Source organism: Malus sylvestris, chromosome 16, assembly GCF_916048215.2.
Source record: "Malus sylvestris chromosome 16, drMalSylv7.2, whole genome shotgun sequence".
NCBI classification, from domain to species: domain Eukaryota; kingdom Viridiplantae; phylum Streptophyta; class Magnoliopsida; order Rosales; family Rosaceae; genus Malus; species Malus sylvestris.
Window position 1 is genome coordinate 16,269,518 of NC_062275.1, and position 27,835 is coordinate 16,297,352.

A 27,835-nucleotide genomic window follows, 5' to 3' on the forward strand; every position below is an offset into this window, starting at 1 on the left:
GATTGGACTAACACTTAGTCCAGTCCAGTTTAGTGAAAGTCAGTAAAGGCAAACAAACGCACCCTAAAAGCTTAAGTAGTTATAACGGGTAATTTATTAAAAAAAATATTAGAAAGGGCATTGGTTTTGGACTTGGCTCATTGGGTTTAGTATGAGCATTAATTGATATGGGCTACAATTTGGTTAGATTGAGTTTGGTTAGTCGGGTTTGATTAGGTTGGGGATGGACAGGCAAATAATCAACCAAACTCAACCCAATCAATGGACGGGTTGAAATTGAGTTGAGTTCGGAAGGGTTATAACAAAAAAAAAAATCTACTTATTAGGGTTTAAAGTCGAATTAAACATGAACGGGTTCATATTGGCCTGACCTAAATTGATGTCGTTGGCGATTAACTTTGTCCTCCTCCAGATGGACTCTCCAAGGCTCTTTGCTTTCCTCTTTTTCCCTCCACAATAAACAACAACAATTATTCCAATTTCTTTCCTCCATTTTATTATTAATATTCATCACCATTTCAGTCTCCATTAGCATTGGATGACTCATCTTCTTCTTCTCCTCTCTCTCTCTCTCTATATATATATATATATGTATATGTATATGTATACCTGTGACTGTGTATTGATTGAGATAACAAGAAACATTTGATATGCATGGTGAGAAGAAGTAATTTAACATAGAGAAATTAATAGCTAAAAGTAGAAAAAAAGGAATGAATAGTGTTACTGCTTCTGAAGAGGATTTCTCTGAGTTTGTAGAGGTTGATCCTACTGGAAGATATGGAAGAGTAAGTTCCTGTTCTCATTTCCTCTCATTTATTTTCATTTTTCGTTTAGAATTTAGAATTTTGTTATTTGGGTACGTTTAGAGTTTAGTTTTTGACTCCAAGTTTGCTGCTTTTTCTGCAGTACAATGAAGTTCTTGGCAAAGGAGCTTCAAAAACAGTGTATGGTTTCAATACCCTTTTCATATTACTGCACAACTTTGAATTTTTATGTGGTTTAATCAAAACCCTTTTCAGATTAATGCCCAACTTGAGTTTTTATGTGGTTTAATCTGAAAGCCTTCTAAATGTATTTCCCAAATTTAAATTTTTATGTGGTTAAACTCAAAACCCTTTTCAAATTAATGCCCAGGTTTGAATTTTTATGCAGAAATATGTTTTTCTGTTCATGTTTATGTGTTGGTTTTTGCAGTTATAGGGCCTTTGATGAGTATGAAGGGATTGAAGTGGCATGGAATCAAGTAAAGCTTTATGATTTTCAGAGAAACCCTGAGGATCTTGAGAGGCTATACTGCGAAATTCATCTGCTCAAAACCTTGAAACACAGCAATATCATGAAATTTTACTCTTCCTGGGTTGATACTGCCAATAGAAACATTAACTTTGTTACTGAGATGTTTACTTCTGGTACTCTCAGACAGTAAGTCTCAATTTTAGCCTTTTTTTTGGTCTGAGTCTATAAATTTTTTGTTGATTATTCAATGTGGGTAATTTTTTTGGATTGTTTTTGTGTGTAGGTATAGGTTAAAACACAAGAGAGTTAACATAAGAGCAGTGAAGCATTGGTGTAAGCAGATTTTGAAAGGGCTTCTCTATCTTCACAGCCATGACCCTCCTGTGATTCACAGAGATCTTAAGTGTGACAACATTTTCATCAATGGGAACCAAGGTGAGGTCAAGATTGGTGATCTTGGCCTCGCTGCTGTCCTCCGTAAATCCCACGCTGATCGTTGTGTTGGTAAGTTATTTCTATTTGGCTTAAAGTCTTTTCAGTGACTAGAATATATAGAATTGCTTGACAATTTGAGGTGGTTGGGAGTTTTTACACTTTCAGATCAACTCATCTTTGTTTTGTTTCTCTCTTTTTCTTTGCTTTCTTTCCGCTTGCTCAGGAACACCGGAGTTCATGGCTCCAGAGGTTTACGAAGAGGAATACAATGAGTTAGTTGACATTTATTCTCTTGGGATGTGCATCTTGGAGATGGTTACCTTTGAATATCCATACAGTGAATGCACTCATCCTGCTCAAATCTATAAGAAAGTTATCACTGTAGGAACTCAAAACTCTCAAGTTACTTTTCCAGATTGGTTTTTGTTTCTTTCAAGTGATTTATGTATTTAATTTTCGATATAGGGGAAAAAACCAGAAGCCCTATTCAAAGTAAAGGATCCTGAGGTGCGGCGTTTTGTTGAGAAATGCTTAGTGACCGTGTCTCGTAGGCTTTCTGCTAGGGAGCTTTTGAGAGACCCTTTTCTCCAGGTTGATGAGTACGGATACGATTTAAGGCCAATAGAGTATCAAGGGGATATGTATGTAATAGGGCCTCTCTTAAGGCAACCTCACTCTGCACTTCACCAAAGTAACAGCTCTTTCAGCAACGGGTATGGAAATTATCTTGGTTACGAAACTGAAAATGATTTGGACTACAATCCGGTTGATTACAGATTGAGCGAAATTGATCTCTTAGCTTGTCAAGAGGACGAGCATTTGGGAGATGTTGACCTCACAATCAAAGGGAGGCGGAGAGAAGACGATGGCATCTTTTTAAGGCTCAGAATTGCAGATAATGAAGGTGAAAGTTTCAGTCTAACTTCTCAAGTATTCTAAATATCATCTCTGTGGTTTGCTGTAAATTTTGAAATGAAACTAAAGGTTCCTTTTCTCTGCAGGCCGCATCCGAAACATCTACTTCCCTTTTGATACTGAGAATGACACGGCATTCAGTGTTGCTAGAGAGATGGTTTCTGAGCTTGATATCACATACCAAGATGTCACAAAAATAGCAGAGATGATTGATGGTGAAATTGCTAGCTTGGTACCGGAATGGATTGGGGGACGTGGCATGGAAGAAATTCCCCATTGCAGTAATGCAAGTTTTTGCCAAAATTGTGCTTCATATGGTTCCATTTTGGATTATGCATCATCAGATATTCCAGGCGTCAATCACCTCCAAGTTCTTCAGTGCTCAAAACACGCATCAGCTGCTGTCCATGGACGTTTCGAAGAAATCACCTACCAAGTTGAAGGCTCAGAGCAAAGTCTTACAGAAGGTGCACCTAGAACATCAAACCATTCTGATGGCTTGCACTATGCCGATATCTGGGCTCAAAGAGAAGGACCGGAATTAAGCTCACAAGGTTCAGGAGATTCGAGAGACATCCAATGCGATGAAAATCATGAAACATTGGATGCAACAAACTTTGGAAAGGAAGAGAGAATCATAGCCATGGACAATCAGAGCAGTTCGAAATCAAGAAATTCTATCTCAGAGAAACTTTCAGCCACTAATGATCCGTTAGATGATTATGAGAATGAGCTTCGTCAAGAACTAAGATGGCTCAAAGCAACGTATCAAATGCAGTTGAGGGAGATTAGGGATCAACAGCTTGGAGCTAAACCGAAAGCTTCAAGCCTAAGTCCAAATTCAGACCACTCAGAGCACAGGGAAACAAATGGAGCTTCAATGTCCTTGGCATCGCCCCAGCGGACCAAGGAAAACAAAAAACCTTCCTTGAAACCGTTTTGCTCTGCGAAGCATTTTACATATTTTCCAGTGGATGCCGAAAAGAAACATTTAGCAAACCCTGGTGCTCAAAATCATGAGGCATTTGATGGGGCTTATAGTCCTGAACAAATCGTCACTGCAAAGAGTTTCTACGCTAGTGCATTGCTTCCGCACTCTCTTCACCGTGCAACTTCTCTACCGGTTGATGCTATAGACGTTTAAGCCCTGCCAACTTCTCTAATTCTGTCACCAGGTTCACACCACAACCTCAAATAATACCAGCAGCTGTCTCTTTTCACCGATATGAAAAAACGCATTGTGATTGATATTATTTGTACAAGCAGAGACGTAATTTACAGCTTGTAGGTTTTGTTCTCAGATGGAAACAATTCTCAGATAAAAAAAAAAGTTGAATTTATGTACGTTACTCTCTAACATGAAAGTAACAAAGCTAGATTCCATGAATTTCTGTCTCATGTCTCTCAGAAGGAAGGAGATAAGAGTTAAAGGAGGAGGATTCTGTGATTTATGATGACTGCAGATGGCAGTGCATCAGTGATGGTGTGTTATAATGACTTGCCAGCCAAAATTATTCTTTCCATGATGTATTTGCATATGTGATGGGAGTAAACTACTTGATACATTTCTTTCTGGTCCATAGAATGCCTTTAAAATGAATATGCCTCGTAACATGCAAGTTCTTCTCGTCAACAAGGCAAGCTTCCTAATAATTATTCCTAATACTTACTACAAGTACCCACAAGAGCTTAAGCTGTTTGGGCAGGTGTCAACAATGTATATAGATCACAAGTGCTTGAACCGTCTGAGAATGTGCCAACAACGTATACAGATCACACAAGCTTAAAACTTCAGGGAATGGTCCGGCAATGTAAATAGTTTACGTAGCACCTTGACAAATTGTAATCTGCTTCTCACTCATTATGATGGTATTGGATTACAAAAGCTTAAGCCGCTTGAGAATGAGTTAGCAATGTATATATAACTTAGAATACTAGGTCAGTGTACCAACAGGCAACAACTACAATTTGGTGTGTTATTAATGATCTACTTCCTTTTACTCAACCCAACCTCCCTTTTCTTTTTCTTCTTTACATAAGGTAAAAGCTCCTTAAACAATACCACTTTAAGCGGCTTTGGGGGAATTGGATCCTATCCGGATCTAAATTGTGGGGATCCTATGGAACATCTTAGCCATTTATCGTGTATCGTACGGTTAGAAATCATTTGATTTTTTTTTATCTAAAATTAAACACAAATAGTACCTGACGAAAATTAGTTGCACAATATACGATGAACGGCTAAGATGTGAGGATCCCTAGGATCCCCAAAAAGTGGATCGCTTTGGGATGGTTGGTGGTTTTACAGTACAAAAGTAGAATGGTCCAGCTAAAAGTCTACTATAGCTCGATTGGTGTACATACCATGAACGTCATTGCAGCGACACGTGAATTTTGGCCTCACCAAGTTGTCAACTTCTACTATGATAATTGAGAACGAGGATTTCCTCCAAATCGAGTATCACTACACCAAATGATTATTGGTTGTTAAGTATATTCAAGGACTATTTCAAAGTTATGTTGAGGTTGACAAGTGAAAGCTATTGCCCATGTTGGCCATTTTCTACTATCCCTATCCTTAAAGTTGCGCCACATTACATTAATGTACTTTGTGAGGATATGTCACTGGGGCAAGGTGTTCGACAAAATACCTATTGGGCTGGAATTATTTTAGAGAATAGATATTAGGGAGTTTTAACGAAAAACCCGCGGTACTGTTCACTTTAATGAAAAACCACATTTTTACGTTAAAAAGTCTAACCTAGTACTATTCACTTTACCCTTTATTTTGTCCTTATCGTTAAAACTTAAAGTTTTCAAACCATTTTCATTAGTTTTCCTTAGATATTATGGTAGTAAAAAACTTACGACATTCTCTTGAAAATCAATGTTTGAATGTTTCTAATCTTGTCTCACTACGAAAAAATCATGAATTCGCCGTTGCCAATGCAAATAGAAGATCTATATAAGTAAACAATAATTTAGATCATAGTATGCATTATGCAAACTCAAGTGTATCAACCTTTCGTTTCAGTTTTTTTTTGTCATTAGTTAAATTTGGGGGTGGGGAGAATCGAACTTGAGTGAGGTGGAACTTTTCTTGGCTCTAGTGCCACTGCAACTAGGCCCCCATCCTCAACCTTTCGTTTCAGTTAATGTATGCATGATTGCATCCATCCGGACCATCCCCTCGAGTGCAAGATGAAAACATTGAAAACGGCTTTTTGTCTTACGAGTTATAGAAGAAGTGCTTGTACAGTAAGCACTTTCCCACGTAGACAGATTCCATTTCTGATCGGTCTCTTTTAAAAGTGCTTCACAAAGCAACCTTTCCCATGTTGAGTGGGTCAAGTATCAGTTCAGTACATCAGAAAAATCATGAAAAGTAAAGGTAACCGTGCAGAAAGGAAAGAGCAACACATGATCACTAAGGCCATTTCCAACCGAAGGGTCTGGATGGTCGAAAATAGCCCGAAAATCGTCTTTAATCAAGGACTAGGCCGTGGACTCCATTGGACAAAAAAGGGCCAAATGACCAACTGGCCGACCCCAGGCCTGGCCAGAATTCAAATTGCAACAGCTAGCCGTCATTTTTGAAATTTTTTTTTTTACAGTTCTTTTTTGTTCTTTTTTTTTTTACAATTTTTTTAAAATTCTATTTTTTTCCTATAACTTCCTAAGCCATTAAACAACATTAAATTAAATTAAGTAACATGAAACAACATTAAACAATAAAACAACATTAAATAACATTAAACAACATAAAAATTATACAACATAAAAAAAACATTTAACAACATAAAACTTAAACGCCTACTCCATGCTTCTTTTGACTCAAAGATGTGCAACAAGATCTTGTTGTACGTACTTGTTTATGGCACGAGAACGTATTATCCTATAGTGCCTCATGTACTTATTTATAGAGATACTATCAGTTCTTGGAATGAAAGGCAAATTAGACCCATCATATGTTTTTGCATGAGCCATTCTTGACCTATTTGGATACTTTTGGTCGTCATCAGACTCTCCATCAATATACCCATCTCGCTCATCCTCCACAATCATGTTGTATAATATGATGCAAGACATCATGATGGAGTACAAATTTTCTCAACTCCAACCTTTTACCGGTTCCTTGATGATATTCCACCGTGCTTGTAGAATACCAAAAGCTCTCTCAACATCTTTTCGGTTTGCCTCTTGGTGTAAGGTAAAACACTTTTCGGCATCATTTTTAGGGTTTGGAATTGCTTGGACAAGTGTTGCCCACTTTGGGTAGATGCCATTTGCCAAGTAATACCCCATATTGTACGAACGATCGTTGATGTAGTAGTCAAGTTGAGGTGATTTACCTTCTGTCAGGTTATTGAAGAGGGGTGAACGCCCAAGAACTGTAATGTCATTTTGGGATCCAGGGACTCCAAAGAAAGCATGTCAGATCCATGTGTCATACGAGGCAACCGCATCTAACATAATAACTAGCTTTCTTGACCTTCTGCTAAAGCCGCATCGCCATCTGGTAGGACAGTTCTTCCAATTCCAATGCATGTACTCTAATGACCATATCATGCCAGAAAACCCACGGTCTTCAGCTTTGCGAAGGAGCCGATCCAGATCTTCTTGATTTGGCTCGCGGAGGTACTCCTCTTTGTAAAGCTGAATAATTGTGTTATAAAATTCAACAATAGTATCAAGGCATGTAGACTCATACATACCATGGATTTCATCCATCGAATCAACTGGGGAGCCATAGGCCATCATTCGTAATGCAACAGTAACCTTTTAATAAGGTGAGAAACCAGGGTGGCCTGCTCTGTTAAGCTTTTGTTGAAAGTATGGATTGACCTATTGGACATCATGAAGTAAACGCTCGAAGACATGACACGTCATCCCGAGTTGGGGTTGAAGTAGTTGTTCATCAGATTGGCATGCGTCATCGCTCTGTTTCTTAGTTTGTAAGAGCGACCAGCAACAGAATCATCCCATTGAGGTTGTCGCAGCCATGGCTGCCACATATTGTGTGTTGCGCCATGCTTCATCTTTTTCATCAGACTCCTCATCTTCTCGTCTCATCTACGCCTATTTTTCTTCCAATTTGGAATTGGATGATGACCCCTAGTTGGAATTCGAAGAGGATCCAAATTTGGAATTCATTGTAAACTTGAATTGAAAGAGATTGAATTCAAAGGTGTGTGAATTATAGCCCAATATCCATCCTATTTATAGCAAAAAATAAATAAAAATCAAATCCAATGGCTAGCTGACATCAACTAGCCGTTAGATTTGAATTAGAATTTTTTCGGCCAATTTTTTTTTTTAAAAAATATTAAAAAATATTCTTTATTTTCCCTATAAATTTAAGTTGTTATAGTTTTTAAATTTAATTTGTAGTTTTTAAATTTAAGTTGTAGTTTGTAAATATAAGTTGTTGTAGTTTTTAAATATAAGTTGTTGTAGTTTTTAAATTTAAGTTGTAGTTTTTAAATTTAAATAATAAATTATGTTTGGCCCTTTGGCCCTCGGTTGGAGATGATTTTTTGTGACAGGGTTAAAACGAGCCTTATGACTCTTTGGCCTTCGGTTGAAGATGATAAGAAATATGGCTTTGCACTGTTCATTAAAATATTTAATTTCTTGGAGGGCCAGAAGGCTAAAACGAGCCATTTGGCCCTCCTTCGATTGGAGATGGTCTAATAATCTTTCATTGAATATTGTACATCTTTAGTCATACTCATCAGCTCTTAAGGCCATCTCAAATCGAAGGATGGCCAGATGACTCGTTTTAGCCCTATAGCCCTCCAAGAAATTAATATTTTAATAAATAGTGCCAGACCATATTTTTTACCATCTCCAACCGAGGGGCCAGAGGGCCATAGGCTAAACATAGCCCCGTGACAAAAAAATCATCTCCAACCGAGGCGGCCAAAGGGCTATATTGTAATAACTCGTCCCTAATTTTACGATTTTATTAATTTTAAAATAGTGAGAATGCCCTAGAGGCAAGGATTTTGACTTCTGTTGACCGTATTTTCATGACGTGTACGAGTTTCTATTTAGTCATATTCTTGAAGTACTTGACGATACGAATGCATACGCATAATCAAAATAGAAATCGGAGTTACGGTTAAAATTTTATAAAACATCGAATATTGAAGGTAAATTGGTAATTTCATGTTTAGAGATACTTTGTATTGTTTGTGAGACATATAGGGCCCACGCCCCATTCCTTCACCACTCATGTGACTCTTTATCTCTCGGGACACCTATCCTTCATATTCAAATCTCCCCATCTTATTTCCTTCACTAGATGGCTGCAACATCATTTTCTCCCTCTAACTTTTTTTTTCTCTCTCTCTCTCTCATTCTTCTTCTCATTCTCTCCTTCTTGCCGTGTCTTTTCTTTCTCGTATTTCACTAATCTTTTCTCCTTCTTTCTTTCATTTTACAAAGACCAGCAGACCCAGCTACTCCGGCAAGACCCCTTGTCATAGTGCCACCACTCACCATGACGTCGAGATGACACCCTCACCGTGTCTCATTCTCTACCACTTGCTCCACCTCCCTCGCCTCTTCTCGGCCATCTCTGCAAGTGCAGAGAAACTACATCACCATCATCCATGCCATTTTGACGAGCGCATCATCGTGAACTTGGACCTGTTGCGACCACTACCCAAGGATTAACACCATCGAGCATGGAATCTGCACTATACAATGGTCGTATCACTGTTCACTTATCTCTCCAACCATGGTGAGCTTTGAGACCCCTTAAACCTTCCTTATTTCGAAGATCTTATGTTGTTCTAACATTAAAAATGGTGATTGGTGACAATTTAATATAGGAAGTAACTTGGGAAAAATTTCCCAGATTTCTACAAATACTAGGACCCATGGCCATTTGGCCACTTTCAATACGTATATATCAATACATTACATTTCTAGCTTCAAGTTGATTTTTGTATCATCAAAATTAGTTTAGAAATAAGCTCGTTAGGAACTCTAGAAGTCGGAGCAAAAACCTGCAAAATTGCAAGAACTCGCGAGGAAGGCGAGTACGTTCGTACTCGCACGCACGTGGGCGGGCGTGGGCGCGTAAGGTGGTCGGCGCGTGCGGCGCGTGGAGAAACTCGAGGTCCCTTTATTAGCCATACTCCGCTTTCCGAAATTCAACCATTTTAAAATAGTTCCTTTATTAGCCATACTTTATACGAAAACTCATGTATACGTTAGTACGTTACGTTTTTTCATAAATGGTTTCGTTTCTAGGAAAAACGCATCGCAAGGACTCTTTATACTATGAGGCGGGTTGGACTCAACGACATGAAATGTGAGTGGGTCTTTTCTTTGATATATACATATATTTATTTAGTTTCCATATATACATTTAGTAATGAATTCTCTATGTGATTGCCATAATTAAATTAACCTTCGTAAGAAATGCCTCATGGTTGGAAAGTATGAAATAATTCTACGGGATGCTCATGTAAGCTTACTATAAGGGGGATGCCTTAATTATATTTATGTTCATGAATAATGTGAGGTTGACTAGAGTTATTGAGTCACTGTGGCGTGACTACATTTATGTTATCTGCTCATCATTTGATGTACCGGTGTTAATACTCACCTGGGCCAAGGCCAGGCTTTCACGTGTGTGTGCACATCACACTATACGCTCACTTTGGATCCATTGTAGGTGCCAGTCCTGTCGTACAAGTTGCAATAGGCAACTCCGACTCGTATGTGCTGCTCATAGTGCCAATCTTCAATTGATTGTAGTACTAGAGCATATATTATTATTACACACAGTCATGTTCATCTCAAAATACCTATGCATGAACTCGTGTGTCAGCATCTGTTAATGAGCATATATGTTTATTTAGGCGAAAATATGTGATTACAAACGTCATGTACTTGTTTATGAAAGTTGTGACGTATGGCATCCTTGAGGTATTGTTGGTGATGGTAAGCATTTTTATATTATACGTAATATGTATATTTTGGAAACTATACTTGTTTTACGGTGATGAGTTATAACGTTTTCAGAAAGGTTTTATTAAAACTTTATTTTCAGGCTCACTCACCCTTGTTTTTCGCCCTTCCAAGTTTTAGTAGTTGAGTTTTCGTATCGACGAGGATTCTTGGCAAATATTGGTATTGGAGATTACCTTGAATGATATAATTCTCATCCTACTTTACTGTACTTTACTTATGCTTTGACATCACGTGTGAAATGGGTTCATTCATACTCACCAGCGCACTCTTATACTTAGGCATTATTAGGTTTAAATTTATTCACATTTTCCGCATCACTACACTTTATGGCTTTGTCACCTTCGGTGTCGGCCAGCACAGCTTGATTCGAAGTCCTAGTGGACATTCTGGGTCGGGGTGTGTCAGTTTGGTATCAGAGCGTAAGTTGGGCAGTATTGCATTCATCACACGCGTGGTGTAAGCATTATCGCTTCTTGAGCCTAATGTTTGAATCATGCCACCTTGTCAAGCAGGAAAAATGTGTTAGCTTATTCTTAAGTGACCTAGTCGACTTATCGACCTTTTAGAAGAACGTTTTGGTGGCCACTTCTAAATTTTAAACGAATAATCACTGGCCAAGGAAAATCCCGTTTTGGAGACAAGTTTGTGGCCTTGAAACAAGGCTAATATGTTGGAAATTGTGTACCACTAAAGATTCTTTAACCCAGGAAATCATCATTACAAACCCTTTCAAGGTAGGAAACCAGAAATAGTTTTAATTCCTTGGCAGTACCAGTTAATGTACCACCCATTAGAATTTCTATCAAGTTTACTTCATTGAAAATTCCAGAAATGTCTCTAGTGACAATGTGGTGCTAAAGTAGAAGTACTTGACGGAAAAACATCTAGAGATAGCCACTTTTGGTCCCCAATAACAGTAATATTTTTAGACGCACTAGTGATCATTACAGATCTTCAAGAGGAAGACCGACTATCGTTTAAGTCTGTTCTAAAGTAGATTATTAGCAAATTTCTTTTCTGGCCTTAGGACGTACCAATCAATACTAGTTTCCATAATTTCTTTTGGTGATTTACTTGTCATTTTGACGAGCATAGGCTCAGGTGTACGAGTTGTTATACCTACGGGCAGTAGAAATCCCCGAAGTAGCATAGGCTTAGGTGTACGAGTTGTTATACCTACGGGTAGTAGAAATCCCTGAAGTAGTAAGTATTTTTTCCCCTATAATTAATGAAACCACGTCACCAGACCAGTTCCTTACTAATCGTCCAAAACCATCTACCCGAGTGAGCTCTAACCTGTAATCAGCCTACAATGGCGCCACTAATTGACGACTTTAGCTGATATTCTGGAATTGTCAACCAGTATTCAGGCGGTATGATTTATGATACTGGGCATATGTACTAGTATCTGGGAGTGATACCCTTATGCCAGAACGCTGGTTTACAATTTCAGGGTAACGAACAATATCAAAATATCATAATTGTGTTAATTAGCGGCACGACTGATAGATTGATTAGCAGTGACAACTTGAGCTGAAGAAAGTAAAATCATGGAAACTTAGGAACAAACCTTGTAGGAGGACCGTAAACTTGTAGTTGTTTTTAACCATATTTTCCCACTTAGGTAACCAAAACCACTTCGGTCAACCATCTTTCCAATTACTTCCATAATCAAATTTTAGTTAAAGCATGAATTAGCTTCCACTGTAAGAGTGAATTGAATATCAAGAAGGTTGTGAAGATCTATTAGCATGTGGCGTAGTGAAAGGAAGTAGTATGGTATGTTTCGAGGACGTACACCTCTGACCTCATTTCTCCAAATTTTACCTGGACTAATACCAAATGGTGAAGTGAAGTACACCATCGATCCACTTTCTCGTACTACACCAGTTTTCCTTGCATCTTTTCTAACAAGTTCTACATCATTGACAAAACTTAGTAACAAAAACTTACCAATTAGGAATTTGTCCAACCAAACAACTTATCTAGGAAACCTCGAACCTATTCGTGAAGGCGAAAGACCTAACCTTAGGATCGTATCGAGATTTTAGCAACTCAATCGGGTGACGACTAAAACTGTTAATACCTATACTTCGAATCTATAGTCCTTCCGACCAACTTTTGGAACCCGAGTTTCTTCCATAACCTGACGAGTTTGTAGTAGCCTTGTCAACGACTTTCTCACCTATCCCAGCAACGACCTCAACTGTTAACTTTGTTTAGTTGGTACTTTTCTAGGGAGACGTGATCTCCGCAGAAGATATTTTTTTCTTTTCCCAAAAGGATTGTAGCGAAAGAAAATTGGAATTCTCACAAAGTATTGTGAATTTCGAGATATCTTTGGTCTTGTCTATTTTATCGACAATTTGTTAGTGATATTTCGGCTATAGTTAGTTTTCCTCACTTTTCAACCGAGGAAAGTTAGTTTAGTTGTGATGTTGATTATGAATAAAGTTCCTGACAACTAAATTGTTGTCTCACCTTACCTTTGTTTTACACCTTTCGATGACATTGATCATTTTGGAAATTCATGATGACGTGTTCTTTGGATGTTTTGGCTGGGTAGATGCAGCATGATGAAGTATCACTTATATTTCCCAACGGTTAGAACCGTTCGAATGAACCATCTTATTCATGATCTATAGTCAACAATATCATTTTCATTTGAAAATCGAATGACACTTCTTTGTGGAGGAACGTGTCCAAACCTTTATCAACCTCAGACTTCTTAAATACATCTTCATTCGAAATAACCTAAATTTCTGACAGCGATGATGGAGATACCTAATCAATGTCTATAATTGCACTATCATGTATCATCTCGGTGGTGCAAACGTAATTACTGTTTACCACAACAAAAGACATATCTACCCTTGAACATTTCCAGCTTTTCCTATCCCATTCTAGTTGGGGTTCACAAGCATCAAGTTGACGTTATTTACAAATCATCAAGAAATCGTTCGAGTGGTTATAATCACTTATTGTATCCAAATGCAACTGGGGAATATCACTATAAACTTCTGGTACGAGACATCTTATACATGTGGAGATTATGGTGATGTTTTGGTGTTTATAGATAGACTTGACAAATCAACCCATTTTTCATTGGTCTAGAAGGACTACACTTTTGATCACTCGGTAAAATTTACTCATTCTTGAATATATCGGATTTTCTGGCATTTCAATCAACATTCATTCTGACTATGACTCCATATTCACCTCTTTGTGCTGGACGACATTCCAGTCAACCTTGGGTACGTGTCTACCCCATTGCACTTCGTATTATTTTGAAGTCAATAGACTGTCTAGAAGAATCGTTAACATTGGAATTGCAGTTGTGACCATTAATTTCTCAATCACCCAACAAATACTCTACGAAGCGAATCGTTACTATTGGTGATTGAATATTCCAGATGTTATGCATTAATCTAGTTACTTTGTGTTCTAGATTGATGAACTTGTTTTGACTCTCAAATTCTCGAGTGTTCTTTTAACCTCTCGACATAGTTTTTCACTAAATTTGAGATAAATCCATTATAAATCTACTTGCTAAGGCGTTGTGGACTACATGGTGTGCATGTCACTACTATATATGGCTCACAGTGATACGTGTTTCACTTCCAAGTTTTGGGAAGTCTTCTTGAAGGCTATGAGTACAAAGTTGTTGTATGGTACCACATTTCATTCTCAGACTTACGGTCAGTTTGACCCAATTATCCTGACCTTTTTGGCATGTTACGTTATCTGTTCTATAGTTTTAGCATGATTGTAGTAGACACTTATCTTTGTTAGAGTTGCGTGTAACTACGGTTACAGTTTCGGTTTTTGGGTATGGCACCATTTGAGATTTGGCATAGAGATTCTATACATCGACATGTTTGACAGATGAGTATTGTGAACAGGTATTTGAATTATCGAGATTATGATATGGAAAATTTATTAATATTGTTGATGTTACCCGTGAGGGTAGTGTGTGAGTACGATCGAGACTTTGATTAGATGATGTATATATATTTCCCAATGAGGGGCAAGATGGTAATATTGCACCCTCAGGAATTTGTTACTTGCTTATCGAGACAACAGTGAGCGGTTGATATCGTGGGCTGCAGACCGTAATATCAATAACTTATTCGTTGCATTCGTTAAGCAAGTAGGTCTTTTTACGTTAGCATTTGTATTTACTTATTTAATTAGTTACTTATTGTTTGGGCTTAACCCAAAGATACTGCACATTTACCTTCAGAGTACGTGATGCAACAAGTGTGTAGGTGAAAAATATTATATTTTCAGTTTTAATTTCAGTATAATTACTTTAATTTTACGTTATTATATATATGTATTTTGATGGGATGTCATTATACATATATAAATATTTTTGACTTTACGGTTTTATAAAAGCAGTATATTATAGTATTCTATTGAAGGAGAATGAAAGTATTAGTTTGGGGGCATGAAAGATGAATCACTGCACTCCGATTGCGACAAAATGACATTCTTTTTATGCAACTGCTCTAACTTGATTTCTTCCTTATATATATATACTTTCTTCCTATCTTTAAGAGTATATTATGCATAGCAAATGATTTCAAATTTCGGGGACTAAATTTTTTTAAGGTGGGTAGATTGTGATAGCCTGTCCCCAATTTTACAATTTTATTAATTTTAAAAGAGTGAATTGACAAGAATGCCCTATAGGCAAGGCTTTTGACTTTCGTTGACCGTATTTTCATGACGCGTACGAGTTACTATTTTGTCATATTTTCGAAGTACTTGACGGTACGAACGCATAGGCGTAATCAGAATAGAAATAAGAGTTACGGTTAAAATTTTACAAAACATCAAATACCGATGGTAAATTGGTAATTTTATGTTTAAGGATACTTTGTATTGTTTGTGAGACATGTGGGGCCCACGCCCCATTCCTTCGCCACTCCCGTGACTCCCTATCTTTCGAGACACTTATCCTTCATTTTCAAATCTCTCCATCTTATTTCCTCCACTAGATGGCTGCCACATCACTTTCTCCCTCTAGCTCTCTCTTTCTCTTCTTCTCTTTCTCTCCTTTTTGCCGTGTCTTTTCTCTCTCGTATTTCACTCCTTATTTCTCCCTCTTTCCTTCATTTTACAGAGACCAGCAAACCCAGCTGCTTCGGCGAGACCCTTTGTCATAGTACCACCACTCACCATGACGACAAGATGACACCCTCACCATGTCTCATTCTCTGCCACTTGCTCCACCTCCCTCACATATTCTCGACCATCTCTGCAAATGCAGAGAAACTACATCATCATCATCCATGCCATTTTGACTAGCGCATCATCATGAACTTGGACCTGTCGCGACCACTAACCAAGGATCAACACTATCAAGCATGGAATCTGCACTGTATAGTGACCGTATCACTACTCACTCATCTCTCTGACCATGGTGAGCTTTGAAACCCTCAAACCTTCCTTATTTCAAAGCTCTTATGTTGTTCTAACCTTAAAAATGGTGATTGGTGACAGTTTAATACAGGAAGTAACCTAGGAAAAATTTCCCAGATTTCAGGAAATACTAGGACTCGTGGCCATTTGACCACTTTTAGACTAAATTCCCGGCCAACTTCGACCATGATGGGGCTTCCAATAGGTATAGATCGATACATTACATTTCTAGATTCACGTTGATTTGTGTATCATCGAAATTGGTTTAGGAATGAGCTCGTTAGGAGCTCTAGAAGTCGGAGCAAAAACTTGCAAAATTGCAAGAACTCAAGAGGAAGGTGAGTAGGTGCGTACTCGTAGGTGCTTAGACGAGTGGGGTGGTCGGCGCGTGCGGTGCGTGGAGGAACCCGAGGTCCCTCCTTAGGTTTCTTGACATGCTGGACCCGAATATGTCCTCCATTTTCTGGAATTCAACTTTTTTAAAATAGTTCCTTTATTAGCCATACTTTGTACGAAAATGTGTTTATACATTAGTACGTTACGTTTTTACATAAATGGTTTCATTTCTAGGCGAAACGCATCGCAAAGACTCTTTATACTACGAGACGGGTTGAACTCAATGACATGAAATGTGAGTGGGTCTTTTCTTTGATATATACAAATATTTATTTAGTTTCCATATATACATTTAGTAATGAATTCCCTATATGATTGCCATAATTAAATTAACGTTCGTAAGAAATGCTTCATGGTTGGAAAGTATGAAATAATCCTACGGGATGCTCAGGTAAGCTTACTATAAGGGGGATGCCTTAATTATATTTATGTTCATGAATAATATGACATTGACTAGAGTTATCGAGTAATTGTGGCATGACTACATTTATGTTATCTGCTCATCGTTTGCTGCACCGATGTTAGTACTCACCTGGGCTAGGCCCAGGCTTTCACGTGTATGTGCACATCACACCATACGCTCACTTTGGATCCATTGTAGGTGCCAGTCCTGTCGTAAAGGTTGCAATAGGCAACTCCAACTCGTATGTGTTGCGCATAGTGCCAGTCTTCACGTGATTGTAGTACTAGAGCGTATATTATTATTATACCCAGTCCTGTTCATGTCAGAATACCTTTGCATGAACTCGTGTGTCAGCATCTATCGATGATCATTCGATGTGATATGTTTATTTAGGCGAAAATATGTGATTACGGACATCATGTATTTGTTTATGAAAGTTGTGACATATGGCATCCTTAAGGTATTGTTGGTGATGGTAAGCATTTTTATACTATATGTAGTATGTATATTTTGGAAACTATACTTGTTTTATGACGACGGGTTATAACGTTTTCAGAAAGGTTTTATTAAAACTTTATTTCCAAGTTTTAGTAGCTGAGCTTTCGTATCGACGAGGATTCTTGGCAAATATTGGTATTGGAGATTACCTTGAATGGTATAATTCTCATCTTACTTTACTGTACTTTACTTATACTCTGACATCACGTGTGAAATGGGTTCATTCCCGCTCACCAGCACACTTTTATACTTAGGCACTATTAGGTTTAAATTTATTCACATTTTCCACATCACTACACTTTATGGCTTCGTCACCTTCCAGGTGTTGGCCAGCACTACTCGATTCGGAATCCTAGTGGACATTCTGGGTCGGGATGTGTCACATAGGGTCAAACATAATTTATTATTTTAATTTAAAACTACAACAACATAAATTTAAAAACTACAACTTAAATTTAAAAACAACAATTCATCAATTCATATATTGATGGGCATTCAATAAGCTGGAAAATTGCAACAAACCTCAATAGAAAAAAAATGAATGCAAAGAAGAAATAAATGTTTGTGAAATGCTTTACTATCAAATACTTCTACCATCTTATTTTATTTTTTGTTTTAATTTTAAAACATTCTCTCTTTTAACAAATAACTTCATCCCGTAAAAAGATTATATTTTTGTTTCAAATTCCACAACCTTTAGAAATGGACTCATACCAGTTGGTGCATGCTCCATTTTGATATAAAAAAATTATGTTCCCACCCATCAACAAATGACATTCCATTTAAAAAGGTAGAAGTGACATATCCAAGTGCACCTGCACGAGAATGAAAGGCCACAAATTAGCTTTTGTTTAATTCTGCACCACTTTCTTCATCAACGACATTCAAGACCGAACCAGCGGTGCTCGAAACTAGCAGAATGGGGTCGAGATTTAGGTCCACATAAGGCTGGGGTTGATCAGCTTTAACCAGAGCTCCACCGACTTCAGAATATCCTCCAAAAGCATCGCCATTTCCCCCAATCAAAGCCCTAAATTTCGAATTTCGATTTGATCAGAGGTCAAAAATTTCAATTGGAGCCTGAAATTTGATGAAATTGGGAATAAGCTTTTTCCCAAGAAACCTTGCTTCCTTTCCATGATCATCAGCTGCAGCAACCTCCTGAGTCACGGCCTTCGCCTTCCGCTTGCAAGCCATTCTGCGTATGGCCCAGGCTAGTTGGCTGGCTCCTTTGGGCCAGTCAGTTGGCTTGATTCCTTTTTTTTTTCCCGATGGGGCCCACAAGCTCTTTGGCCTAGCTTTCGGTTAGAGACGGTTTTCATGTCATTTCAGACTATTTTCGGCCATCTAGCCCTCTGGCCGGATTGGTTGGAGATGGCCTAACCTCCCCACTTATTCCCATTTACACATCTCTTACTTTACCATCTAAACGTTTGATCAAGAAAACACCATCAAAGTTTCAATGTTGATGTAGCAGTTCATTACTAATTAAATATTGATATTGGTTTTGAAAAAAATTGAGATTTCATCATAAAATTAATTGTCAATGCAGAGAGTAGTCTAATTAGTTATAAGCACATGCAAAGTTCATTGTTCTTCAGATATGAGATTTAATGAGATTTATGCTCTGAACACGGCCCCTAACTTGGGGGGGGGGGGTTAAGTGTAATATGTGGACAATGTAAATCGGGTGATGTGAAACACGTGTGATTATTGAGTTTCACACATGGGGCAACTTACTTTGATATCATAAAGAAATTTTAAGTTTCATTGTAAAACTAATTAGCAATATGAAGAGTAGTCCAACTACTTATAAGCACATGTAATGTCCTTTCTTTTCCCAATGTTAAATTCATACTCACAACAATTCTTCTTAACTTAACCATATTTGCAATCTAGAAGAGGTGAGTTTTATACATAATTTTTTGGTGCAATTAGTAGTGGAACCATTAAGTAAGGTTTCAGACGTGAAATTGACATGCTTCAACAAACATAACATTATTTTTTGACATGAGAATTGGTACCTTGATTTCATTTTTCTAGAAACATTAAGAACCGTTTCTTCTTACAAGCAAACTACAGTTTGTCATCAAAGCATACAGTTTCCTTCCATTGTTACATACTAAGATTTATACAGCAGACTTCACTTAATAGGATAAGGCTCGGTTGTTATTGTTTTGTGCCATTATCTCTTACATTAGGCATGAAATTTTAACAAATTGAGTGTGACATTTGATTTTTATAATTACATAAAGAAAAAGGAAAAGAAGGAATCAACAAAGACCACACAAAACAAGCCCACTATTAGAACCTTTGTTATATATTCCAACTTGTAATTGTCTAATGTTACTTAGAAAACAAGGTAAAACTCACGGAATGTCAGGAGAAAGCTTAGTGCTATGCCATTTGTTTTACTGTTCTTGGCAACAGTATATTGGGCTTCGAATTGCTGATCCGATATGTTCCCTTCCAGATGGCTTCTAACTTCTGATCTGATATGTTCCCTTCCAGATGGATTGGGCCGGTTAGTTTCCTTCATACGTGGCCTTTGGGCCTTGACTAGATAATGTCGTAAAAAACAGTAAAAAATCAAAAATAAAACGCGCTAACAGCAGAAAGAAATCCTTTCGTTTCTGAGTCTTCAGCCGGAGTCGTCTCATCCACCTCCCAATCTCATCCGCGCCGCTGTTACTTTACGGTGTTACCTTCATTATCTTCCCTACTTTCTGTATCTTCGAATTTGCCTTGGAAATGCATTACTATATAATTTTCTAACGATTTATGCACTGAAATTTACAATCTCCCTTTTCAATTTTTGTACAATTCCATTACATGGAGCAGGGCCGTCTCTGAGATTTCGGGGACCCTGTGCGAAATTTATAAAAGAGTCCCTTCTTATAAGACATCTTAAAAAAAATTGAACAATGTATTGATGTTAAAAAGCAATATCGAAATAAACTTTAAAACTCACTAACCATCTATTTCTAAATATTATTAAATGTATAAAAAGCTACAAAGTAACCATAGTACTAATAACTAACAATAAGTTCAATCTAAGGAAACCAAATAAACAAAACTTAAAAAAGTCTAGCACCGAAGTTTCACTTAAAGATGGCTCTTCGTGCATTATTTGCTGCAAAATCATCAATTAAAACTTCATAGTCAATTTTGTCTAAAAAATCACTTTCAATTGATATCAAAGCAAGTCCATTTAACCTTTCCTGCAACATAGTTGACCGCAAGTATGATTTTAATAACTTTAACTTTGAGAAACTCCTTTCTGCAGATGCAACAGTAATAGGTATAGTCAACAAAATTCTGTATGCAACGCTTGCAGTCGGGAAACAACGCATCATCTTCAAGTAGTTCAATATGTCAATTGATGCTTTATTTCTTTTGGCAAACGCTCTCGTAAAAGCTTCAACTCTACTAATAATGCATCCCCATCAACATCAAAGAGCTCATCTTTCTTGAGAAAGTTTTGAAGCCGATCACAAGAATCTTTCAATTTATTGTTGTCCATCGAATTCAACCGTTTTGAAGTGAACAAAAACCCAAATATATCATCATACGCTTGATATTCTTCAAACCTTCTCTTCAGTGAACCAATAGCTTGATCTATTATATACAAGAAGTAATGAACCCTAAAAGATTCCTCCGCTGATTGTTCCGTTGGTTGGGATGATTCACCTTCATTCTCATCAAAATGTCTTTTTCTACGAACTTGACGCTTTTCTGGAAACACGGGATCAATTTCCATTTCAATAGCAAGTTTTTTAGCATTAATCATCGCCTCCGCAAACCCAGTTTCTCTGTACTTTTCAAAATAAGCGATCAATCCTTGTACTTGTTCTATAGCAACATCAATAAACATGTCTTTAGATTGCAAATATTTGCTAACCTCATTAACAGCAGCCAATATATCATACCAAATAGTCATGCCCAATAAAAACTCAAAATTCCCAATGTCATATGTTGCCAAAGATTTAGCTGCACTTCTTGTTACTAAGTCATTGTCACTTTCTGCTAATTGGAGTAGAGCTTTTTTTATTTGTAGAGGTTGAGATTGAATTGCTTTAACACTCGCAACACGGCTCTCCCATCGTGTGGTCGACAATGATTTGAGAGTCAGTCCTTTTATATTTTCTTTTAGAATCAGCCATCGTTTTGTAGAATTTGCGAACAAACTGTAAATACGTTGTACTGTTCCAAAGAAGTCTTTCGCTTTGCCACAAGAGTTTGCCATATCACAAAGTGTTAAGTTAAGACTATGGCAACCACATGGAGTGTACATTGCCCTAGGATTTATATCCAAAAGCCTCTTTTGTACACCTTGGTGTCTCCCTTTCATATTTGATCCATTATCATAACCATGCCCTCTCACATCATCAATATCAAGATTAAGAACTTTTAATACATTTTGCAACTCTTCAAACAGTCCTTCTCCTGATGTGTTATTCACAATCAGATATTGCAAAAAGTATTCTTCAACTTTTACTGGAGTACTGTTCATATCCACACATCTTATGATCAAGGTCATCTGTTCTTGGTGGCTAAAATCAGGAGTACAATCAAGTATCACGGCAAAATATTTAGCTTCTTTGACTTTTTGAATGATTGCAGCTTTGATTTCACAAGATATCAACAATATTAACTCATTCTGGATGGTATGACTAAGATAATGATAACGAATCTCATTATTTTGGAAGCGTTGAAGATGATTCTTTATCAATGGATCAGATTCAGCCATCATTTGAACTAGGCCCATAAAATTTCCGTTGTTTTCTTGATAAAGCTTATCGTTATTTCCACGAAAAGCTAGTGTGTATTTAGCTAGATATTTCACAATGGAGATTAACCTTCGTAGTAACTCCCTTCAATGCTCTTTTTCTTTCTTGATCTGGTATTGTACAACTTTGTCAATTGTTTCGTTTTTCTGCAATCTAAGACGCAAATCAATCCAAGTGGTCATATTCGAGATGTGATCAAAACTGTTTTCATGCTCTTTAATCCTCACATTGAGATGTGTCCAATCTCTGTAGCCATCATTTGCTAATTGACCTTTAAGAGGCCCTTTCTTGAACAATTCGCAACAAAAACAGAACACTTTATCAACATCATTTGAATAGACTAGCCAATCTCTATCATGTTTCTCTCAACTGGATAAGTATCGAGTATAAAAGGCTGCATTAAAACGCCTATTAAACTGATCTTTAGGACCTTTCTCAATTGATAGATCTCTTGCAGGACCTTTTTCTGCCAAGAAATCAATCCATTTGGGATCAAGACTATCCCAAATTTGAGGATCATAAATGTTTGAGGGAATGAATTCACTCGGTTGACCACTGACAATAGGAGCATCCTCATGATTATCTTTCTCATCAAGGTCATCATCAATTTCATCATTGCCCAAATCATTAGCTAATTGCTCATTGTCATCCTGTTGTTCCGTAATTAAATCATCCACTGAACTTTGTGGTTCTTTTTCTTTCAGAAAGAACCTATCAATAGCTCCTTTTTGAGACTGAGTCAATTGTTCAATTTTTCTTTTTCTTTGACGCTTCAAGTAGCCAGATGGATATTTTCTAGTAGGTGCCATCTTTTATATCTCAAACAATATCACAATAAAATTATAGTAAATATAAACAATGAAACCTGATAGTTCGCAATACGTGTGCGTCTAGTGATTTTTTGTGACTGCTCTCCTCTTGATTTTGCCCTGAAAAGTACAAAAGAAAAAAAATTATTATAAATGAGAAATACCCAAATCTTCAAATTCCAAGTCAATATACTTGAATTAGTAAATATCTTACTTTAATCGAAGTCTACATCATTCTGATCAGTTGAATTGTCTTCATATTCAGAAATTTCTCTTCAATTTCATGAACTTATAAATTAGGGTTTACTAATTTGTGGGAAAAAATAACAATAGGAAGAGAGAAGTAAAGTAGACTGCAGCGGCAGTGATGGGAATTTGACACTGGAGTCTGGAACTGTGGTGTGAATTCTAAAAGAAGAAAAGTGGGAGTAGCGATGGGATTTGGGCGTGAGAAAAGAAAACTAGGAAGCAGCAGTGATGGGACTTAACAGCACTGTTGGGAATCAGCCATTAGATTTTTATATACATATTTCTTGATTGGATTAGTATTTTTATATATTATTTTTATATAATATTATTTTGTATATTATTATATTCAGTAAAAAAATATTTTTGGGGGGCACGTATTTGATGGCTTTTGGCCCCATCAGATTTATATATATATATATATTTTTATTTGATTAATATTTTATGTATTATTTTTATATAATATTATTTTATATATTATTATATTCAATAAAAAATTATTTTTGGGGGCCCCTAAAATTTGGGGCCCTGTGCAGTGGAACCGGTCACACCCCTTAAAAGTCGGCTCTGATATGGAGCTTAATTACCAAAAATTATGAATTTATCTGGATTTTTAGACTAATCCTATTAATTATGCTTGTAAAATTATTTGTATTCATTACTATTTTGCAAGATATTCTTTTTCTAACATTGAAATTTAATTTTTTGCCATATATATGTGTGTGCATGTATGTCGAGGGTCAGGAGACACATATTTTGTACACTCTTCTTCCTAAGGCATGTAAAAAAGAAATAGATTTTTACACATATTGTTGAAATACATAGCGAAGTGACCTTACAAAATCGTTAAAATATATATATTTGAAATCATAGGAAAAAGAAATTGAGATTAACTTGTGTTTTTGCTGGACTCAGTAGCTAGATGCAGAACAAGAAGAGAGTTATCACTGAGCTTTACATTCCCAGAAAATGGTATTCAATCTCTAATTTTGATTAAAAAAAATCATGCTCATTGTTTGTTTGTCTATGTAACATCTCACATCAACCAACGGAGAGGGGGTGATGTGCTTTATATGTACATGCCCACCTCCATATAGCACGATGCCTTTTGGGAGCTCACTGGCTTCGGATTCCATAGGAACTCTGAAGTTAAGCGAGATCGTGCGAGAACAATCCCAGGATGGGTGATCCACTGGGAAGTTCTCGTGTGAGTTCCCAGAAACAAAACCGTGAGGGCGTGGTCGGGCCTAAATCGGACAATATCGTGCTACGGTGGAGGCAGGGCCGGGATGTGACAATTTGGTATCAGAGCCACTATGTCGTTCGATGCGAGTGTGCCGACAAGGACGTCAGGCTCCTAAAGGGGGTGGATTGTAATATCCCACATCAACCAACGAAGAATGGATGATGTGCCTTATATGTACATGATTCCCTCCCTATAGCACGAGGCATTTTGGGAACTCATTGGCTTCGGGTTCCATCGGAACTCCGAAGTTAAGCGAGTTCGAGCAAGAGCATTCCTGGATGGGTGACCTATTGGGAAGTTTTCGCGTGAGTTCCCAAAAAAAAAATTCGTGAGTGTGTGGTCGGGGCCCAAAGTAGACAATATCGTGCTACGGCAGAGTTGAGCTTGAGATGTGGTGGACCTAGGGTCGGGATGTGACAATTTGGTATCAGAGCCAATCCCTAGCCAGATGTGTGCTGAGAATGATGTTGAGCCCCTAAACGGGTGGATTGTTAGATCCCACATCACCTAGAGGAGTGGATCATCTACGCCTTATATGTACATGCCTACCTCCATATAGCACGAGGCCTTTTGGGAACTTACTGACTTCGAATTCCATCGGAACTCCGAAGTTAAGTGAGTTCAGATGAGAGCATTTCTACGATGGGTGACCCACTAGGAAGTTCTTGTGTGAGTTCCGAGAAACAAAATCGTGAGGGCGTGGCCGGTGTCTAAAACGGACAATATCGTGCTACGGCAAAGTCGAGATTGGGATAAGACAGAATGGTATCAGAGCCACTCTACTGTGTGGTGCGAGTGTGTCAATGAAGACGTCAGGCTCCCAAGGGGGTAGATTGTAACATCCCACATCGAGCAACGAATAGGGGGTGATGTGCCTTATATGTACATGCCCACCTCTATATAACACGAGGCCATTTGGGAGCTCACTGGCTTCGGATTCCATAGGAACTCCGAAGTTAAGCGAAAACGAGCGAGGGCAATCCCAAGATGGGTGACCCACTGGGAAGTTCTCGCGTGAGTTCCTAGAAACAAAACCTTGAGGGCGTGGTCGGGGCCTAAAACGGACAATATCGTGCTACGGGGGAGGCGGGGCTGAGATGTGATAGTTTGTGTTTATGATTTTAATTTGAGGGTTTGTGTTGAAATTGTGTGGTTTGTGTGTGGATGTACATTTCGGCCACCCACAGGCTGATCACTTCAAAGGATGACGCGTCCGTTTATATTTGATAAGCCCAGTTAAGTTCAATCTGCAAACCTAAATCCACAGCCCATGTCAACAACAATTCAAAGTTCTTACTCCCGCTCAAATCCACAACAAACTTTTTTGAATGAAGATCAACCGGATCAGCAGACATCAGTCCATCCTTATCACAACTTCATCTATCTGTTCAACAATTCTTTGATAAATTTTGTATACATTTAAACTACTTGTATTTATCTCAAAGTGTAACAACCTTATCATTGTAAAGTCTAGACAATGAATGAGAAAGCTGGCTCATAATTATTAAGCTAAGCTTACAACAATTCTGAGATGATATTTATCATAGAGCATTGGTTATCTTTTATGGTATCCAAGAGCTAAAGTCTTACGACCTAAAGCTTCATTTTTTTTCCTCCAAAAATGGCATCCTCTTCTAACCTAATTGTCCTTCCCACCTTTCCCAATGCTTCTAATTTTCTGACAATCAAGTTGGATACGACCAACTATCCCTTATGGCTAGCCCATATGTTTCCCTAGCTTAGAAGCATGAATCTAGTGGCTTATGTCGACAGAACGAGCAAGTGTCCACCTGCTTTTCTGAAATATACTAAAGGGAACATCACAAATGCTGTCAATCCAGACTATGAAGCCTGGATACAACAAGATGTTAGAGTCCTTTCTTGGATCAATAGCTCTGTCTATCCCACCGTTCTCGTTGCAATCATTGGTAAGACAAGTTCTTATTCTGCTTAGACTTACCTCCATGAAAGGTATGCTTCTCAGTCCACTGAACGTCTTCTCCCATTGCGTAGTGAACTTATGAATATGCATCGTGGTGATTCTTCAATCATTGAGTTAATATGTGGAGAAAATCGAAAATAAATCGATTTATGGTTATGAAAATAGAATTGGGAATTTTAAAGTTTTATTTCTGGAAATTATTATAATTTACGTCGTAAATTTTATCGATATGTGGGAAAAGGAAAAAATGCCCTAGTGGTATAACGTGGATATACGAGGACGTATTTTATTCTCATATATCTTTTCGTATTTCGTAGCATAATTTGATAGAATTCGATTCCATGAGTGTGTAGGCGAAAACCGTTCATCAAACGAAATTATAACGAATAAAATAGAAGCGAACGAAAGTAAGGGCAAAATGGTCATTTAACCATGATTTGGAAAATTCTAGATTTTGGGGTGTTGTGGTGGAAATATGCCACAGGAGTGGCTGACAGGAGAGGAGGGAGGAAGTCGGTTGGAAAAGAAAATGGGGAAAATGGGAAGAGAAGGACTGACCAAGGAGGGCTAAGGGAAAGAAGAGAAAGGAGAGGGAAGAAAAGGAGAGGAACAAAGGGAATTCACCCAACCAAACCGGGTCATCCCATGACCCGTGGCTCGACCTGGCGAAATTGATGATCTTCGACACTGTTTTCAGGCGATTTCTTCGGTGATTAGATGCCACACACCACTAGAAATTGACCTAGCATCCAATCCTCTCCCAATTTCATCAAAACAAACCAAGTTAAATGGGTTAATTTTAGGATAACCCACCACGGGTTCGCAGGGAGTACAATGGAAAATTTCATCATTTCTGAATGTTATCATGTCAACAACCACTACTAATAGACTTCCCTTAACCCTAGGAACAAAAACCCAAGCAATGGTTGGGACGTCGAAGCCTGTTTGGAGTCAAATCAAGAAAACCGAGGGAAATTGGAGTCTTTCCAGGCCAAATTGGACTTGGCCGCAGGTATAAAGTTTGCTCTACTCTTTGAGATCTTCTTTTCTGTAATTTTTGAGAATTTTTAGAAATAGTTGATTTTTTTTGCGAGCCTGGGCAGCAGGCCGCCACTGGTGGCGGCAGACGCGACAGCTCTCGGCCAGGGAACCGACATTGCCATTTTTCATGTAAATTTTGATATTCTAAATCTATAATTTGCAACCATTTGATATGAATTGGATTATGAAGGTTAGTGTTGAATATGGTGGTTACGAGAACATGTTTGGAAATTGGTAAATAATGAATTGTGAACTACGAATGGCTTGATCCCGGTTTAGGGTACGTAGGTAGTCTAACGAGATGTTAGATGCAGCCATAAAATAAGTAAGATTAAATAATCAAGTATTAATTTCTGTTAAGAAGTTGAGATATTAGAAGTAAATTTTGACTTAATAGAAAGCCTAGGCACATGCCTTATAAATTAATTATGTTTATGTTTATTGAAAGGGAGTTAAGGA

General features: G+C 37.7%; 4 protein-coding genes across 4 annotated transcripts; 1 reads left to right on the top strand and 3 right to left on the bottom strand.

Moving 5' to 3' along the window:
• Nucleotides 1-399: 399 nt before the first annotated feature.
• LOC126606254 (probable serine/threonine-protein kinase WNK9) lies at nt 400-4,154 on the top strand. Its single transcript, XM_050273611.1, has 7 exons — nt 400-788; nt 910-947; nt 1,198-1,425; nt 1,523-1,743; nt 1,898-2,055; nt 2,140-2,578; nt 2,676-4,154. The coding sequence occupies exons 1-7, from the start codon at nt 714-716 to the stop codon at nt 3,731-3,733; spliced, it is 2,217 nt and encodes a 738-aa protein (XP_050129568.1). The 5' UTR covers nt 400-713; the 3' UTR covers nt 3,734-4,154.
• A 2,869-nt stretch (nt 4,155-7,023) lies between these two features.
• On the bottom strand, nt 7,024-7,347 carry LOC126609150 (uncharacterized). The gene has a single exon (XM_050277146.1). It carries the CDS (start codon nt 7,345-7,347, stop codon nt 7,024-7,026), a length of 324 nt encoding a protein of 107 aa, XP_050133103.1.
• Nucleotides 7,348-20,403: 13,056 nt separating this feature from the next.
• LOC126609152 (uncharacterized) lies at nt 20,404-22,052 on the bottom strand. The gene is made up of 2 exons (XM_050277148.1): nt 20,708-22,052; nt 20,404-20,582 (listed from the first exon to the last, which is right to left on the bottom strand). The coding sequence occupies exons 1-2, from the start codon at nt 22,050-22,052 to the stop codon at nt 20,404-20,406; spliced, it is 1,524 nt and encodes a 507-aa protein (XP_050133105.1).
• Nucleotides 22,053-22,457: 405 nt separating this feature from the next.
• On the bottom strand, nt 22,458-22,901 carry LOC126609153 (uncharacterized). Its single transcript, XM_050277149.1, has one exon. It carries the CDS (start codon nt 22,899-22,901, stop codon nt 22,458-22,460), a length of 444 nt encoding a protein of 147 aa, XP_050133106.1.
• Nucleotides 22,902-27,835: the final 4,934 nt, after the last annotated feature.